This window comes from Rhopalosiphum maidis, chromosome 4, assembly GCF_003676215.2.
Source record: "Rhopalosiphum maidis isolate BTI-1 chromosome 4, ASM367621v3, whole genome shotgun sequence".
Classification (NCBI taxonomy): domain Eukaryota; kingdom Metazoa; phylum Arthropoda; class Insecta; order Hemiptera; family Aphididae; genus Rhopalosiphum; species Rhopalosiphum maidis.
In genome coordinates this window covers 51,031,719-51,051,888 of record NC_040880.1, presented here as the reverse complement: position 1 = coordinate 51,051,888, position 20,170 = coordinate 51,031,719, and the positions used below count along the sequence as shown (strand labels likewise).

Here is a 20,170-nt window from a genome sequence, read left to right as displayed (position 1 = left end):
CCTACCTACCTACCTATAAGAAAATAATTATAACTAATAAGTAGTGTGGATTTCTATGCAATTGCATATTTTTGGTTTTTTTTGTCCGTAATCTTTATGAATCATAATAGTTTGCAGTTACTGGCTAAATTTTTATTTTTTTTTTTATTTACCTACATATTTAATATTTATTGCATATTTTTACGAAATTCAAAATGTATTACATTGAATTAAAGTAAAATTTTAAAAAAAAGTATAAAATAAAATTGTATCAAATAGAACAATTTAAAACGTTCTAGATATAATTTAAAGAATCATTACCCTCTTATCAATAAATTAACATTTAATACACATTATGCAATTTTTAGTGATAGTAATAAAGAAATTACCTATATAGAAACTTAAAATATTACATTACATAAAAGCATTTCAATAATTGATGAAATAAAAGAAAAAATTTAAGCTATTACTATTTAACTATATATAGTTGCTTTAAATATGCTCCAACCACTTGAGTTGACGTCAAACGATCGTTTTCATCTGCATTTAAAAATATGTTGATAGAAAATACCATAGCTCCACCGAAGAAAAATTAGAATTATAAAAAAAACATATTAATTTTTAAATTTATACCTTTTTTACAATATTTTTAAATATAAGTACCAATATTAATATTTCTATTAATATTGTAAACAATTGTCATATAAATTTTCTTTCATATTTTTATGTTTTTGACTGCATCTTGTATGGCATATATTGATACTTTTTAGTGCATAAAAATTAATGAAATAAAAGTTCAAGCAATTTTTGGATTTTAGGTAATAAACATTTTCTCAGAAAATCCAAAAATTATTTGGCCTCTATCGTGTGCTTTTTCTTTTCCGTCTTTGTAACACCCTGCTAGCATTTTATAGTGTACGTGCTCGCAGGAACACTGTATACGGGAAAAACGTTAGGACTCATCCAAGGTCATGTTTACGCCAACATACTACCACCAGTACTACCACCCCTCGGAACCATTTTACATACTAACGCTGAAGATTGAACGCGCACCAGTTGCAGACCTACCTCACCTTTCCTAGCATTACCAGTTCTACTAGCAGACTTGTATAGGTAATAAACATTTATTATAATTATTATTATTATTAAGTAGGTACCTACTCCATCTATTAAATTCTTCGATTACAGACAAGAGTAGTAAAATACTCGAACGGTACTTGGGAGATCGTATTGATAATTATATCGTATAATAATGGAGTTCAACAACCATTATGATGAGGTACAGAAGACCGTCAATGACGCGTCGCCAACCACAGAGGAACGCGTGGAAGTCGCCGAGTGAGTTACTCATATGGGTTATTATAATAACGCATTACACATTAATGCGTTCTAAATAATAATTTTTAGTTGAAATTTCAAGTATTCAATTCACAAGAATATCCTGCTTGACAATAAATTAATAATTATAATTTTGAGTAAAAGAATCGGTCAATTCGTTTTGATTGATCATGAATCAATGCGATTTTCGAAAAAATAAAAATAATAATTTAAAAAGCATATTTTTTTTTGAACTATTACAATATTTTCTGTTAGTCTTGCACCACCAATTGACAATCCCCCTTTAACTGCTTATGAACGTTTTTATTGTCGTTTTGTTTTGCAGCGTCCTTTATTAGATATTCCCGACGTTTTCCGATTTTTATTTTGATTTCCTATCAGTGGAAACTACATGTATAGATAGTTTTAATACAATTAGATATTGCAAAATTTTTATTTTTGTCAGTTTAAAAATTATCACCTTTTTTTTTAATGACGCCCACTTGGTTAAGCTGTGAAATTAAATAAATAATGAATTTGTTGAAAATATTTTTGAAGTGCGAAATCAAAAATATTTATGGTTTTTAATTAAAACATCATTTTGAAATTTTTCAGCACATCAGCGTATAAACTAAAATTTGGTCGGCATGAAGCTCATAAACGTCATGATACTATGGGCGAAGTGAGTTATTTAATAATTTATAAAAAATATTGCAGTGGCGTAACCAGGGGGGCTGAGGGGGCTGCAGCCCTCATAAAATATTAAGAAAATTTAAAAATTAATTTTTTTAATGGCTTATGAAAATTGCTTCAAAAGTCAAATTGTATTTTACAAAAATTGATTCCCCCCCTCGAAAAAAATCCTGGTTACGCTAATGAAATATTATATATGTACTAATGTTGGATTCAAAAATGCATAAATAAACAGTAAACATTTAATACATTGACGGTGAGTCAATAATTCCTTAAATATGATATGATAGCCCATAATTAGCCCATGACAAGTTATAATCATTAAATATTTAAAATACATTTTTGTGTAACTGAGTATTACTTGTGTACAATTATTATACTTATATAGGTAATATTTGAAAACAAATTTTTTGAATGATAATTATAAAAAATTATTTATTATTTGTAGATAGTCCAAAACGGTACTGATACTATGAAATTTAAGTACAATCACGACAACGATTTGTAAGTATAATTATTATAATTTTCAGTTATTAAGATTGGTTTTAATTGTAATTTTTCTAAACTCATATTTAGTGTTGATAGCCGGTTTAAAGAATTGATCCCACATCCTGAAGTTGTTGGTGTACTTCAAACTGATAAATATGGGAATTCTGTGAAGCGGGATCTCAAATTCCATCACAGCACTCTATGGTAATAAATAGATATAGAAATAAGCAACAACTTATATTTAATAATTTGACTCTGACTTAATCCATAATCCATATAATATGTTTTAAAAATAATATGATCACCTAAATATTAAAAATTAATTTTAAATATAGATAATAGTTATTTTTGAGAGTATTTTATTATTAATTGAACTGAATAACTATTACTTTCATTTCTATTATTGTTATAATATGGTTAAGTTATAATTCACAATGTTGAATTTTAAGTTTTGATTCATTTTTATGAAATCTCATCTTATTATATTATAAGTATTTTTTTTTTTATTGGATTTGCACTGTTGAATCATCTAGAAAAATATTTTTAACATTCAACTTAATAATGCATATAATATTTTAATTACACTTTAGTATGAAGGTTTAATAATTCAAGTATTTATATTTTATAATTTTGGTAATTATATTATACTAATAATATAGATTATATTGTTTGTATAATTAAACTCTTTCCATTTTATGGATAGTAAAACAAATACCTACTTAGATATTATAAAATTGTCTGTTTACATTTTTAAAAGTTCACATTATTTTTTGTAAAAATTATATAGTTAGTTTATTATTGGCACTTCATAATTTATTATCTAAGATGAAGAAGATATCTAAAAGTTTTACTAATAATTGAAGTTGATTGTAAGTATGTATTGCAGTTTATCAGTGGCGGGGAAGGATTGGGTGATATGGGGCATAGATGATAGATCCCAACCTCTTTGTCTTTTTTTTTTTATTTAGGTCTAGTAAAATAATCAAAAATGCTTCACTTCTTTATAATAGGTACTGAATATTGTTATATTAAGCATTTGAAAATATTAAGATCAATGCCAGTAGTTTATATACTATTTACTACTATATAATTGAAAACGTTTTGTATCGTAAAGTAATAGGTACTTTCAATCATCATTATTGTCTATTTATCTATAACCATGCTTATAATAATATTAAATTAGCGTTTGGTTGCTATTTTAAGGCAATAGTTCGTGAATTTCTAGTAAAAATGATAAACATACAATATTTGAATATTCATCGATCTGTTTAGTACTTATTCTATTTTATAATGCATCAACAATTTAAAACACATTATCGGGCGAGGGTATGCAGCCATGTAGGTATGTTATAACTTCTAAGATATTTATAACAAATATTGTAATATATATATATATATACATTTTCGTTCGAAGTTTTAAATAATTCTAATAATACAACTGAATATAGTAATACAGATAAAAATTAAATTAAAACAATAAAATACGAGTTATTTTTCATATTTTCATTTGTCACTGTTTTTCGTTTAAAGAAAACAATTTTATAAATATATGTGTATTTACTGATAATATTAACCCTCAACATTTTTGAGATATTGGATAACAATGATGGTAGTCAACAACTCGACCTTCCCTCCCTTTTAAGAACATCTAAATACACCACTTTAGTTTATAAAATTTAGGACAGATACGTAAGGAAAATACAACGATGAATATAAAGAAAATATACTTACTACAATCATTAATGTCCTATGAATTATCTTTACATCTTATATTTTAATAATAATTATTATATCTAATAGTTGGTTAATGCCTTAATGGTTGCAATTACTTACACTCAACTTTCAAGTTTATAATATTATAATAATAACAATTTACAATTTACAACAGTGAATAAACTATAATGTACCGTAAATCGTTTATATAAATATTTATATTTTGTATGTGTAAGAAAATGTTGATCGTAAATTATACATATATAATAAATATAATATACATAATAATAAATTTATTAATAAATTGTATTAATATTAGAATGAATTTATTTGTCATGAATATTACTTATGTTTTTTAGTAGTTTTTATGGGTTATATATAATTATTATAATTTATTACATAGGTAGTACTTATTCAAAATTTGCTTAATAATTAAAATATTATTATCGAGAAAACATAGATAATATTCTTATTTTTAAGTAAAAGGTAAACACTAGTGTATTTATAATCGATATGGTAGATTTTAGGGAATGTATTTATACTATTTATGATAGAGACAATTTTTTTTTTATATAGTGAATTTGTGTGGTTAATTTTTTATAGTAGGGTTTTAGAAACCCGATTTTTAAGTGTAATGAAAAATTTAAGACGTTCCATTTGTGGAAGGGAGATTGATTAAAAGGCTTTGATGGTTCGTACTAATCGTACTTGGTAACTTAGCAAGTACATATTTGAATTTTATAAGCCTAAATTTATTTTAGCATTGATTATTGTATATTAATAATTTTTTGTTCATTTGTTGAAAGTTTCAATCTTAGAATTGAGCTTATTAGATGAATTCTAGTATTTAACACATTTATTTTGGTTTTTAAATGCGGACCCTAATTTGCTAAATAAGATGCTTGTCTATAAAGTTGGACCTAAATATTTGATTTGAGTTATATCTTATATAGTTAGGATTTTGACATCTTAGAGATAAACTGTAGATGGGTTCAGTGGTGTTCCCATTTATTTCTTTTAGAGTTTACTATATAGTTTACTATATCATCAAATATAAACATTTAATACAATAAGAATATTTTTCTTTTGGTCTATAGGAGTTAAGCCGGTAAAAAGCGTGTCAATAATATTGAAAAAAAAATCTTGAGAGTATACGGCGTATATGTAGGTAGTATTCCCTATGGGAACACCCCTGGATGGGTTACCATTTCTTATGGTGAAAGGGATGTGATAGGACTCCTCGGCATTAATTTTGAATATCATTGTGCGATTTTTCTGAGATTTTGGGTGCTATTGTGCCAATGTGATGAAAGGAATGCTGTGTAATGTGTTGTCAATAAAGGTGTTTATCAACATTTTTTTGTAGTTGGCAATTTCGACTGAAAGATCTAGTAATAATGTAATATATCGTCATTCATTACCTTGGGGCATTTTTGTTTTGATTTGGAAGTGAGTTGAGAAGGAATCATCTTGACAAACAAAGAATGAGTGGTTTAGGAGATAAGGTTAGATACATTTAAATAAATTAAAAGCTACAAGTGTAATATTATTATATTCAAGGTAATATCTGAAATCGTCTCTTTTATCTGGAAAGTGGAACGTTCCTAATTTAGATACCTGGGTACCAAATAATGTATAAACGATTTATAATAAATCTCATCAAACTTAATAACATCTTTAATGTTATTTGACATTTATCATTGTTATGACTTACTTATTTATAATATATGCTTCATAAATTATAATAAAATTTATATTTATAATTTTATATTTATATAATAGTGTATTAATAGTGTTGCCACTGTTTGCCAGTATAATAGGTAATAGTGTAATACAAAGACACTAACCTTAAAGTGTCTGCGTTATGTAATCTGAATTTTTAACCCACCTTTACATTTTATTTTTTATCAACTGGGATACTAAGTATGTATTAATGTTACTTGTACACATAGATTTGATAATTTAATTATAATTGGCCAATTAAGTTGTTCATTTTTTTTTTAATATAAATGTGAACAATATCTAACAATTATTTTATACTTTATAAAAAAAAATATTTATATGTCGTTTACACAACTTTTTTTTTATGTGTATTTTTACGACAAGCCTATAAAAATGAACATTTCATGAATTGTGGATGGTGCCGACTTAGTAAATAACTACATACCAGTGTACCTATCGCAGTACGTACTATAGGCGGCAAATTTTGTTAATTCATCAATTTAAACACGAATATGGTAAAACAATTATATACCTACCTATATAGTGTTATTTTTATTTATTTATAGATTGTACGATGTGAAGGTGGTTGCTGATCCTGTAAAGTGCAAATTTCTTATCAATTATCTTAATGACGATATTACATTAATGATTAATAACGGAACACAGTGACTTTAATTTGTAGGTATATAATAAGGTACCTATCTTTTTTTTAAATGTATAGCAATTTAGGTATTATTAGATTTTTTAGGATCGTCCAAAAATGTATATCAATTGTATGCAAACCGACAAGTTAGGAAACTTCGAGTTGAGTCAATTACGCGCCGTTGAAAATCACATACGATGGTCATTAAGAGAAATTATGGGATCCATTATCCATATCCATATTCTCTACGATAACTCAGCACTACGTATTGTCATATCATAATGCTAGTTTTAATTGTTTAAAAACGTACTGTTATTTTGTTTAAGTTTAACGTAGTAACGAGTATGAAATCATTCTTGTAATAGTTTTGTCGTTAGGTTAAGAAAATCGTGGTCTACAGTCTATACCTAGTCTATACTATGTGGTATATAAGTAGTGACACTACCATCGATTTGTCGTAGGTACATATGGTTGAACTGGTGAATTCAGTGGCATGCTCACGGGGGGGATCAGGGTGTCATATCCCCCTTTTGGATTTTTTTTGTAATGATTTATTATCTATATGACAAAAAAATTAGGATCTATGCTAATCAAAAATGAATATCCCCACTTTCAAAAAAGCTGAGCACGCCACCGGGTGAATTGTGTATGTTTGAGGTGCCGATTGAGAATTACTTTTCAAAAATGAGTTGTGCAGAACGTACCTATGTAAGTTATGTGGATAACTGTTTTTGCTTGTGTGACACATAATTTATTTTTATTCGAGATTATCCGCGACCTGCTGACCCAATTCTGAAGCCTATGTAAGATGTAACCCAAAATCTGACTGTGTACTATCTTTTGAAGAGTTCATGAGCAGTAGAACACCGTTGAATGAATAATGATTACTGCGGAATACTAATAAGTAATAGTTAATACCACCGTTCGAGTCAAATATGGATGGGATTGCAATACTTTCATCATGGTGTTGACGACGCGTCGACACCCGGTTGCATAACATATTCTGTCGTTGCGCACCAGCGTGTTATCATTGAAAATCATACAAAATTTTCGGCGGCAAAAGTCGCCTTATCAATTTGACAATACATTTTTACATTCTTTTCCTACCCCGACTGCCTTTACACTGGTACCTACCTAAAACTATGAATCGAGTTCACGGTCGATTTTATTTATTATCAGCCGGTTCGACAGCCTGCCCGACCGCTTGCTGCGTCCGTGCAGCAGCTGCTGTACTTCCTTTCCAAGGTTCACGGGCACCCTTCTATGTCCTAATACTCCTAATCTGATTCACGCCTACACGACAATCATTTTTACACGCCTTGAACGAAAGCACTAATAATCAGTTTTTGTATTACGTGTGTAGTGTACAGCCGACAATAATCTTAATACCTGTCCGGTATCGTCTCTTCGCTGAATACTAAAATATTTGTAGGTTTACCCGATACGAGTCATGGAGTTCAAGTTTAGTATAAAGAATGTGGCCACCGAAGAAGTGATGAAGATAGACAACACGCTAACCGCTTTCGGACACGAGCAAAATGACGAGTAAATGCTAACATATTATTATTTATTAAGTTAACGACAGGGGCGTGGGCGAGGGTAATCATAGTGTAATACACCAACTTGAGTGTATTTGAAATTTAATTTCATGTCAGCTTGTGTAATCGATGTTAGTTCTTATGCAAGTTAAGTATATGAGCGCGTTGGGGTACAGTGAATAAGAAATTTCTCGCCGAATTTTTGAAATTTTTTTTAACTTAAGTAATAGTTGTTATTGATATTGCTGTTATTAAATATTTATACTTATTATTAATTTTTGTGTATAGCTTGAAAGACAAAATGAAATTGATCATCGATGAGATGGGTAAAGCTTCGGCTGTTGCTCAAGAATTGAAGTTGCCTGTCACCAGCGCCGATAAACTGGCCAATTCTGATCATATTCTCTACTTGATGACAGAACACGATAAACCAGAGTAGGATTTACTTATAATATGTTATATTCTTATATTTTATTTATTGGTTTCTAATTGTGCTAACTTTGTGTAAAATTTTTAATGGAATGAATTGCATTAATGTATCTTAAAAAAAATCAGACCTATTAAAATAATTATATTTTATCCATATTTATTCATTGTTCATATTTTTTGTATGTATAGACATTTCAGTGTTGTTGGGATTTTGAAGATGGGATGGAAAAAATTATACCTGTATAACAAAGCTGGCTCGCGATCAGAAGCGATGGTTTACTGTTTATTAGATTTCTACATACATGAGTCAAAACAGCGTAAAGGTTATGGAAAACGTTTGATCGAATGCATGTTACAGGTAATAAACTTAACTATACTTTCTAAGTAATTTTGAATATTTCAATCTTAAAATAATATAAATTTGACAAAATTAAATCGTTATCCTAACTCAAATTTATTTAAATTTTTTTAGGATATAAATTTAGATGCCAAACATTTAGCTATTGACAAGCCAACTAAAAAATTATTGCAATTTATGTGGAAGCATTTTCAATTATCTAAATTGGTAAATCAAGGAAATAATTTTGTAATATATGAGGAATTTTTTGATGATGCGTGTAAGTGTTTTATAATATTTTAATGTATAGTCTGGACTTAAATATTTTAAAAAGCTTTTGAGTTGATACTCACTAAAATACTAAATTACAATAAAGTATTTTCTCAACCATAAAATATACCATTTTTACGCAGATTAAAACTCATGTGTATTTTAAGTTGTTAGAACTGATTTTTGTTAGGCTATGGCATATTCACTGGGCAAAATATACCTTTTTTAACTTTATCCAGAAATTGCACCTTGCATGTATCTTCTCTAAAATATATGTATAAAAACTTAAATTCAGATTATACATTTATTTTATGTTTACTATACTTAATGTATTGTTAATGGGTTGTGTTAATTTCTAGCTGACGATAAGAATCATGATAATAGTGGACATAGGTAAATTTTTATTCTAATGAATATTAAAAAAATCATTATTTTAAATTATTATTTTGTTTTTAGAGCCGTTGCATATAAACGGCAGCCAATGTTTGGACGGCATGGTGCCCATAAGCATCATGATACAATGGGCGAGGTAAGTGTTGATCAACAATTTATATACACTATTACTATTTATGAAAATTAAAAATTATTATTATTTATAGATAGTACAAGGTGACGGCGATGCAGCATTTGTGAAGTTCAAGTACAACCATGACACTGACTTGTTAGTATTTAAATTTATTATTTTGAATTCATAGTTTTTTAAATGAACTTTTTTTTGATTAATTTAGTGTTGATAATCAATTCAAGGAAGTCAATCCACATCCTGAAAATAAAGGTGCATTTAAAACTGACCAGGATGGAAACTCTGTGAAACGAGACCTTAAGTTTCATCACAACTCTTTGTGGTAACCAAAACTAACAATGTATCCAAACAATTGTACTATTCCAATCCACATGCACATGCAGAAGTATAATTGTATAGATATTTTTGCTTAACAGCTTAACCCAAATGCAACTTTCAAAATATACTTTTATATTATATGCTGTACTTAAATAATATTCCTTAGTATTTTTTGTGAGCATTTTTTTTTTATGTAATAGTCTATTCACTGCTAACTATGGTACTACTAACTATTTTGAGTTTTACATTTTAACAAGACTGATTGTATTGTTTAATTATCTTATTTTTGTGATGTCATTGAGCTGTTGTATAATATTTTTAAAACTTCAAACAGCATTCTAAATAATTATATTTTTATTTTTGGTAATTACATTTTTTATAATTTATTTTTTTGTCTTAATTGACATTATGTATTAGGTTTTATTCCAAATTTTGTATGAAAAGTGAAAACTCTAATATTTTCTGTTATGTAAATCAAAATTCTGAGTTGATAACAGTTACTTCCTTAAGTTAGAGGACAGTCATCAGATGAAGGGTATTAATTGTAGTATTTCATGTGTCATATTTGCTTCAAGAAATGAAATATATTTTTTTATTTAGTCGCTTTATAAGCATTTCATGAGCTCATAACAAGTTGTAATAATTGAAATAATATTTGGCTCCAGAAGAAGACTATAGAATAGTAATGATAAATTTAATGAATAATAATTATAGTTATACTAATGATATAATAAAAAAAATAAACCATTGTAAATTATTATAAAATATTTGCAAGTGAAAACTTTTTGAAGGTGTAATATGTGATGTGATGTTTAGTTAATCACTATAGGCTGCTGTAGAGAACCAGTTCAGGTCTATATAAGTGAAATTCAATTGATTATCAAAGACAGTCGACATAAATAACCTTTTGACAAAACAGATTTTATGTCTTGCGCCTTAAATTTGTTTGCATTTTAATATCACACTTAATTTAATTTCAGGAAGAAATATTTTAGTTGTGTAATTACAATATAAAATCTCTAAATGTTGTTTTACAATGGGCCATAATAGTAAAAAATTGGATTTTATGTGCTTTTTTTATATATAGTTTTTATTAAGGTGAACGTAATAACAAGTTGTAACGATTATTAGTTTTTACATATAAAATATAAAAATAATAATTAGCTCTATAATGCAATTGCATAACAATATTTACATTAATATGTTATAACAATAATGATTGAAAGTTAAAAAAATGAAATAATTGTTTGTATTATTATTAGATTCTAGAGTTTGAAAATTTAATGTAAATGTTATCAACTACTTTATTGACATAAAATAAATTATAAACAATTAACAACAATACTCGTCAAAATATATTATATTATTAGTTTTTTTTAAATTTAAAATGCATCAACTTCAACTCTTCTATTAGCTATTAATAATATTATTACTACTTTCTTATATTTTGTAATTTTTTTTTTTTTACTATTTATGATATCAATTGTATAGTATTATAATAGTAATTTTTTCTAACTTATAGTAAGTACTTGTATTTACACCAAAATAAACTTAATTTACCATGGCTTAAGTTACAAGGTTTTTGCTTTGAATGTAAAAATATATATATTGACTTGTAGTGTACAAGTAAGTATCAAAAAGTCCATGATCAAAAAATTGCAACTGTTATAACTATAAGATAGTGTTTAACAAAGAATCGATATTTTTAAAAAATCAGAAATTTGATGCTATTGCTTTTAATGCTGCATGTATACAGCAAGACATGCAAGTTATCTATTAAAAATAACTGCTTGTTGAAAATGTCATGACATTTTAAAGCATATTATAAAACAATAAAAGCATTAATGCGATTTTAAAAGATTTATATAATTATTATTTTATTAGATGTTTCGTATTTTAAATGTTCACATCATTATACAATGCATAAGTGACTTGAGAAAGTCTAGAAAATGTTTTGAGCATAATAAAAATACAATTTTAAACAATATTAGGCATTAAAAAACATATTGTAACCCTTCATATTAATTAAAAGGGTCGAACTTTGATTACACAATTCACAAAAGTCTGTCAACACTTGTTTATATATGTTTTTAGTTAAGTTGAATGACAGTTCAAATGGATCTTGTAGAACAAGTCCGTAACATTTTTCAAAACTCGAATCAACTTTGGATTGAAAGGTTTTAAACTTGGTTCTCTGTATTTTACTTATTCCAGATAATTGGGTAAAATGTTCATAAAATTTATGCTTTTTCATACATCGACCAGTGCAAGTAGACAATACATTATCCTTTAGTCTTCTCTTATTGGCGTAGAATTGGAAAAAACCCAATAACAGTTTAGCACGTTTATCGTCACTGATATTGCCAGACCATTTTCCAAACGTACAGTCCCACCCTAATTAAAAAAAAAAAAAAAAAAAAAAATAAAATAAAATATTTGGGTATCATTTTAATGGAATGGATATAACAGTATGTAGGTACCTTCAATAACTTTATGATCGTCTTTAGAAGCTTTTTGCCTGAGTTCCATCACCGACGGAACAACTTTTTCAGTCATCAAGTAAAATAATACCAGCCATATCAAGGCATAGCTAGTGAACAAATGTCTGTCTTTCAAACCGTTTTGGAGAGCCCAATGCTTCACAATGACACAGACCAGCCACTTCACAGTAGTGCTAAGCGACAAATACAATCTGCGACAAAGTTGAATAAAAAATTTCTCATTAAATATATAACTGTGATGTCACATACTTGATTAGTTTTGTGTTGTACACACTCAGACCGCTTTTAAAAGATACATCGCAATTGAGTTTTGATGGTATGTGATAAAATTTAACAATGGGTACACGAGCATTGCAGATTTCTTCAACGTTCTGAAAGACTTTTGGTTTCAATAGACAGCGTTCAGTAAATGTTTTAACCAATTCCACTTGAATGTCAAAATCATTTGATATTTCCCCGTCAAATGTGTCATCTGTAAATTAAGATTAGTATTATTATTAATAATTTTCAACAGTACTCATCATACATTTTTCAGATCATCAGAAAGTTCAGATTTTAAAGAACAAAACATGCAACATCCAACACAAGATTAAAATAAAATATTAATGAATCAATAAATCAATAAATGTAGACTTGAAATTCTTATAAATATTTATAATAGTTTTTCTAGATACAATTTTAAAAGACATTTGCAATTTTTGTAAGTTTTATAAGTTTTTTTCAAAAATGTATTTTGATAACATTTTTGATTTTAAATTAAAAAGTATTGAAAATACATGACCATAACTTTATAATTACAAAAAATTATGACAATTTTCAATTTATTTTGCTGTAAAATGTATAATTTGTCGGAATTAAAAATTATTAATCATAAAGGATTTGAAAGTTTTTGAATTTACATATATTATTGTATTCTAAACATAATGCAATTTTCCAAATATTTAGCACAATGCAATGCTGGGCAATACTAATGGCGTATCTACAGATTTAAAAAATTTTAAGTAAAAAATTACTAATAGACTAATTTTCAGTTATTTTTACATCGCCATACCGTTTTAAAGTATGTCATTTATATTGATCTTCACTAATTAGTTACTAACAATAAACCAAATACATTATATACCTAATATTATAACATACTATGCAATGTTTTAGGTAAATATTAGATAATGAATTTTCAGAAAAAGAAGCTAATACACAAAATCTACTTAAAAATTATTTTTCATATTTAATAGTTTATCATTGAATTCAAATTAAATATATCCATAATTCAAAGATACTAGAAACATTACAAGTCTCTAAAGTAGAAAGACTTCTTCAATTATATTTTATTTCTTAATATTAATTTCAATTCTTTGCCACTATCTAACAAATACAAAACAAATGTCTTACACTCCAAATTATTTTTAAATGTAATCTAATATTTCTAATATCTAATAATAGTTGTAAATTAAAACACCTGTTTCCAAGTATAAATCTATATCAGTTGCATTTGTAGCTAGTCCATAAACTCGAGAACCAAAAATGTGAACCTTATTTGAATCTGCTCCAATTTGAAGGCTATATATTGAGTCACACAATTTTTGAACACATGATTGTATTTTTGAACTGGTTAATGTCCTATTCATAACTTCTAAATCACTGAAAATTATATCACATAACAATCCCCAATCTTCAAATAAATCTATTGTCTTCAGTGATAATACTTTTTCTACAAAGATAAAACATAAAATATTAAAATTTTTGTTTTTAAATAAATATAAATTTATACCTTTATGTTCTCCTATTACATGTATTGAAAAGCCATACTGTTCTATTAATTTTTTTTTATCCTCAACTAAACATTTAACCTGGTTTCTAGATGATAATTAAAATTTAAAAAAAATATAATAATAATAAGGTTATAATAGACAAATTAAATAGTAAACCTACATATTTTTGAAAAGAATTATAAATGAATTGTCTACATTCTTGATCTGTTTGAATTTGCCATATTTTTCTTGAATTATTTTATTTAGTAAACAATAATTATTTTTTTTTAAATCAGTATTGACATCTAGAAAATCAAAAATATTAAAATTGTTTAATTTTAATGTTTTAAGTGTTATATAATACTCGTAGAGTATAATATAATATTCACCCTTAAATTCTATATGAATGGTTTTGTTTATTTTATGTACTTTTGGATTTTGGATTTTTTCAATTTCTACATTAGAACCATTGTCTTTATCGATGTGATTTGAGTTATTATTACAATTATTGATATTATTTATTGAAGGCTTTATCAAATTTTTTTTCAGGTATTCATGAAATTCTTTCATTATTATATGTTCGTTAGTCACTAAATGATGGTCAATATTAATAGAAGAAGTATTCACATTGTAAACACGACAAATATCACAGTATAAAATTGAAAAATCATTATCTTTTATATGAAACTCTCCGTCGTGTTTAATCCAATCATCACGATTACCAATAACCAAATTACAAATGTCACAGATAAATGACACTGATTCAACAAAAACATTAGTTGCTTGTGGCATTTGGTTTATTAATTCAAAGTTCATTCTTAAGTAATTATTAAAAGCGGATTTGTTTGGTTGTACAGATAGTTTTGCTATTAAATTTGAAATAATGTTTTCTTCTAGATCATATGTTTTTAAGTTTTGTACGGAAGTAATCATTTCATTATTATCCTCATCTTTGGTTTCATGAGAGTTGTCATTATCAGAGTCATTATTGTAGTTGTCATTGTCATGGACATCATCAGAGCTACCATTTTTATCATTATCCCCATCATCATTACAATCGTCATCGTCACTATTTGTTAAATTAGTTAAATAAATCTTCATTGTTTCCATGGAACGATCAAGAATTTTAAGCTCGCCTAATTGATTAGATTTAAAATATTTCAAAATAATATGCTCACTAGTAACAAGATGTTCATTGTAGTCAGAATGGACATTAAATTTTACTAAACAAGCAGAACAATAAAGTGATTGTGTTAAATCATTATTTTGATGTACACAACCAAATAACTGTTTGTCTGTATAATTTTGACAAATTCCACAACAAAATAAAATATTACAGCTGAAATGTGCATTAGTGACACGTTTATACACTTTAGCCATTAAATCTGATATAAATAATAGACGTCCAACATCATCGTTTGTTTTAAATATTAAGTCCTTAATAAAAGAATCAGTTCCATAAAATACAGTATCACTTACATAACAGTAATATGAAAACAATTTTTGTTTGTTTTTTTTTCCAACCACTGTTTTACTCAAATGATCAAAACTTATTACATGGTCTAACCAACATTCGTATACATTTTCATCTTCCGCGGAACATAAATAACCACATGCATTACAGTTTGCTGCGAGCAATGGAATGCAGCTGTTAATACAAGAAATTTCTTTGGATGAAATACATTTATGAAAATGATCATAAATACATTCATATGTCAATATGTTTTTTTTATTGCAGACAATACAACAAAATTGTTCTAATAGTGAACTAATTATAAAATATTTTGTTATGTAGTAAGGCAATTTTTGAATCGCAGTATTTGACAGTTTTGGTACAGTTCGAGCTCCATTTAAAAACCATAGAACTATATGTTCAAATGAATGTTTATGGTTTAAAAACTCTTCTTTCTTAGAACCATAAAATGTTATCATACACGAATTGCAAACATATTTATAGGCAGCTTCACTATGCTTTTTAATGTGAATATCAGTTATTGTTAAGTCATAAGTGTAACAAAAGCAATCTGTACAATAATGGAGCATGGTCTGTTTATCCTTAACAGTGTTCTCTGCATACACATAGGCCATTACTTCTGACAATAATGAAATAAATTTAGGTCTGCATTGATGTTGTAGTATACTAATTTTAGATCCGTAAAAATGAGTTTTACATGAATTACAATCGTGTGAATAATACTTTTTTATATCTGAATCAAAATTAATGGAAATATGACCGAGTTTGAATAAATGACATTTCCATTGATCAATACTATCAGTTATAAAATAACACTTCAAACAATGGAATTTAAATACTGGTTGGATATTTTCATCAATAAGGATCCCATTACATACTGACAAATGGAAAAGAATATCATCATCTACTGATGCACATGAAAGATTACATTTCATACATTTGGCTTGGTTAATATTGATAGAGAACGCTTTTAACAATAGTGGAGGCAATTTAATCAATACCTCAAGATCATCAATTGTTTTAGCCATTGTAAATTATTATAATATTACCTGGAATAAAGAAATCCACAAATTAATATGTTTAATTATTTCAAAGAAATTGAATTTTGGTTTTTAATTTTATTGAATTATCATATTAAGTTATCAGATTATTGTCTGTACTATAATATTCAGCTAATATAGGTACATTTAATATAATAAACAATGAAAATAAATTATTTATAAGAGTTAAATAAAACTATATTAAAGTAAAAATCAAAAAAAAATCATGATCTAACATGTATTAGACTGTTAAAACAATTGTTATTAAAGGTAATTTTAAAAATATTTTATACTTGATTTAAGTATGATTTAAATATAGCCGTCATATTTTATTAATATTTATTTATTTAATTTTTTATTTATATATTAACTTAAATATATTTTTGATAATATAATCATAATAAAAAACATTTAAACAAGATATTAGGTATTCTTATATTTTTTATTTCTAAGAATTTATTAAATAAGTCTAATTGATACATAATATATATATATATGAATTTATTGTAAAATTATAAAATATTTAAAGTTTATAATGATAGCTTAATATAAAATATACCAAATTAAATCTATAGATAATAAAACATTTAAAAATAATATGATTTAAACATCAAAGTAAAGTATGGTTTATATAACAGATATCAATTATAATAATAAAAAACAATTTAGCTAGAATTAATTTAAATAATTTTTAAAACTAAATCCATTCAAAGAATGTATTATTGAACATTTTTTTATGCTAATTTAGCCTCAGTAATCTATAGCCCTCTAAAAAAATGTTGTATGCCTAACTACTTAATATTTCTATATTAGAACCAGTTAGTTACTAAAAATAATTCAAGTCATGTATTACCATATTTAATAGAATTAAAGAAGTTTGAATATTTATTATAGTTGTTCTTAAAAACAATTTTAAACTGTATTTTAATGAAAAATAAGTAGGTATTATAAATAAAATAACTGAACTGAATCTATTAATTTCACTTATTATTTTTTCTAAATTAAAAAGATAAATTTCAATGTTTTTCTTTATAAGTCAATCAATGATCTATTGTAATTTTGAATTGATTAGTAATCATTATAAATTACATTAATTATTAACTGATATCACTTATCAGCATAACATTGATAAGTTTATGAGTAATGAGTAATGATAATTAGAATTATTTTATTATTTTTTATTGTATAAAGTTTATATTATGAAGTAGTCAGTTAAATTACACTCCAATTAATACTTAATATTTATAGTATAAATAGACAAATAGTATAATTATCTAGCTGCACAATTAAAATATAAAAAATATAATTATACTCTATAATTTAATAGTCTAAGTCAATGTCATATTCTGCATTCACTAATGGGGAGAAAACACTGTAATAGAATATTATGAATAAAAATTAGGTAATTTAATACATTTTTTTCATTATTAATTACTGTAGTAATATATTATAATGTACTACTTAATATTCAGTACAAAATATTATTATATGTAAATATTTTTAAGTGGTAGATGTTGTTTAATTACCAATAATATGATATATTAAATTATATTAATAATGTTTATTATTTGTATAACTTTATTTTTTTTTCTAATTATCTGATAGTAAATTCTTCTGTGCCCTTTTGAAAAATTGTTTGATTACTTTAACCTTACTAAGTAGTTATTTATTGTTAATGTTAAGCCAATGAAGTTATTTTTCTGAGATGATTAATTTTTATTTAAGATTTTCAACTGCTTCAGTGTTGAAAAAATATATTCAGGTATGGCCAAGGTAACCAACATTGTGGTAAACAATTGTAAAAGTTATTTAATATTTGGTATAACATTTGGTAATGTATCAATAGTCAACTTTAATTTAAGTTCTTATTTTTCCATTGGCTTCTCTAAATGCAAAGTTTAAGAACGGAATTATAATTACTTGGAAAATGTTCAATTTCATATAATATTATGTTTTGTACATTTTCAATGCTGAATAGGTTTTGTATACTTTTACTTTTTAATACAGACAAGTCAGAGAATACCAGGGGAACGAGTTGCCAGGCAAGCCACTAATCAAAATGTGAACAATGTCTATAAAGTTGCTAACAAAAACATTAATGCTTTAGAGTTTAGGTAGTTAATTGTAATACATATTATTTAAATAAAATGTTATACAAATAGGTATTGTTTCAATTTTGACAATGTCTACAATTGTATATAGTATAACATATCAATTAATAAAAATGCTTTAAATAAGTAGGTACTTAAGGGAATTACAGTTTTTCTGTACGAGTTTAAATTGTAAATAATAAATTAAAAACTTTTTGAATGTGGACATAGTACTGTAATTACAACAGCAGGGTGATTAAACGTCTTTTTAAGAATTAAAAAAAAAAAAATGCTCTAATAAATATCGAAGATCGGCTGCTCAGAATATTACATTTTGTTGTAAAATAAGTAAAACAATATAAGTACTTACCAGACACAGGAAGAACTATCAGTGTTCCAAGGCACAAATGCACAATTCACAGACTAAGTAAAACAGATCTTCATCGTCCACAATACAAATAAACGGTCAGGAAAAATTGTTTATTTAATTCATCTAATGAATTATAATTGAAATTAATTTTACTGCGCCATATTTATAGTCGCTAGAGTGGATGGGTACTGCACAACTGCAACAAAATACAGATCACAGAAATCTTGCAATCAACGTGCGTCGAAGTTCATCGCTCGTCACGAATTAAAATCCTGTTGCAATACAATGATTCTAAGTTGTTATTATTTTCGTTGTTAAGCTCGTATTGTAATTTTTCAAAAGTTCATCTTATTTCACCACGATTAAGAAATTATTAATTAACAGGAATAATAAAATTATCAAAATAAAAAAGGCATTGTCATGGTGTAGGTGATAGTAATCCGTGGACCGCGATTTTGACTATAGTCAATAGACTCATGCCATGACAAAATTTACTTTTGTTTAAAGTTTATTTTGTCATGTACAGACTAATGAATAATGATGTGTTCGAATTTCGATAAAAAGGTCTATTTATATCATAGATTAGGTAATTATATTTATCTCGCGCGTTTTATAGTAATCACATTATAAGCTTGATAACATTGTACGATGCGAGAATGCAAATAGCGAAACCACGGGATTCGAACCGATCCACCGAAAGCCGCATTGCCACGCTATACAAGCCGAAATAGAATCGAATTCGGTTGGCGTCTGTCGTCGGGCGGTTGCTCGTCTGCGCCCATAATTATGGAGTGGATTACTCGGCAGTCAGCTGGACGTCCGACGCGGTATAGAAAGACAAATTGCAACGCTACCGTCGTGACGCACTGATTGACTGATGCCAATGTGGCAGTGTACCGTTTCTATAATACAAAACATAAGAAATCAGATAAATAAATACGAACTCGGACTCTAGTGGCGAGTGGGGTTAACC

General features: G+C 26.5%; 3 protein-coding genes across 5 annotated transcripts; 2 read left to right on the top strand and 1 right to left on the bottom strand.

Moving 5' to 3' along the window:
* Positions 1 to 1,018: 1,018 nt before the first annotated feature.
* LOC113556836 lies at positions 1,019 to 6,561 on the top strand. Of its 2 annotated transcripts, XM_026962010.1 has the most exons (6): positions 1,019 to 1,092; positions 1,168 to 1,317; positions 1,912 to 1,978; positions 2,438 to 2,493; positions 2,566 to 2,682; positions 6,480 to 6,561. In XM_026962010.1, coding segments are annotated over exons 2-6 (327 nt in total). In that variant the 5' UTR covers positions 1,019 to 1,092; positions 1,168 to 1,231; the 3' UTR covers positions 6,481 to 6,561. The 2 variants fall into 2 exon arrangements, with proteins under 2 accessions (XP_026817811.1, XP_026817810.1); XM_026962009.1 differs by lacking the exon at positions 6,480 to 6,561 and having other exon boundaries at positions 2,566 to 2,764.
* A 1,445-nt stretch (positions 6,562 to 8,006) lies between these two features.
* Positions 8,007 to 10,144, top strand: LOC113556182 (alpha-tubulin N-acetyltransferase 1-like). The gene is made up of 8 exons (XM_026960985.1): positions 8,007 to 8,101; positions 8,383 to 8,529; positions 8,713 to 8,881; positions 8,996 to 9,140; positions 9,490 to 9,523; positions 9,587 to 9,659; positions 9,730 to 9,791; positions 9,859 to 10,144. Exons 1-8 carry the CDS (start codon positions 8,007 to 8,009, stop codon positions 9,977 to 9,979), a joined length of 846 nt encoding a protein of 281 aa, XP_026816786.1. The 3' UTR covers positions 9,980 to 10,144.
* A 1,728-nt stretch (positions 10,145 to 11,872) lies between these two features.
* Positions 11,873 to 20,170, bottom strand: LOC113558852. Of its 2 annotated transcripts, none has more exons than XM_026964421.1 (8): positions 19,198 to 20,170; positions 14,613 to 16,746; positions 14,405 to 14,528; positions 14,244 to 14,329; positions 13,932 to 14,183; positions 12,722 to 12,944; positions 12,452 to 12,663; positions 11,873 to 12,365 (listed from the first exon to the last, which is right to left on the bottom strand). In XM_026964421.1, exons 2-8 carry the CDS (start codon positions 16,723 to 16,725, stop codon positions 11,959 to 11,961), a joined length of 3,417 nt encoding a protein of 1,138 aa, XP_026820222.1. In that variant the 5' UTR covers positions 16,726 to 16,746; positions 19,198 to 20,170; the 3' UTR covers positions 11,873 to 11,958. The 2 variants fall into 2 exon arrangements, with proteins under 2 accessions (XP_026820222.1, XP_026820223.1); XM_026964422.1 differs by lacking the exon at positions 19,198 to 20,170 and adding an exon at positions 17,591 to 17,645.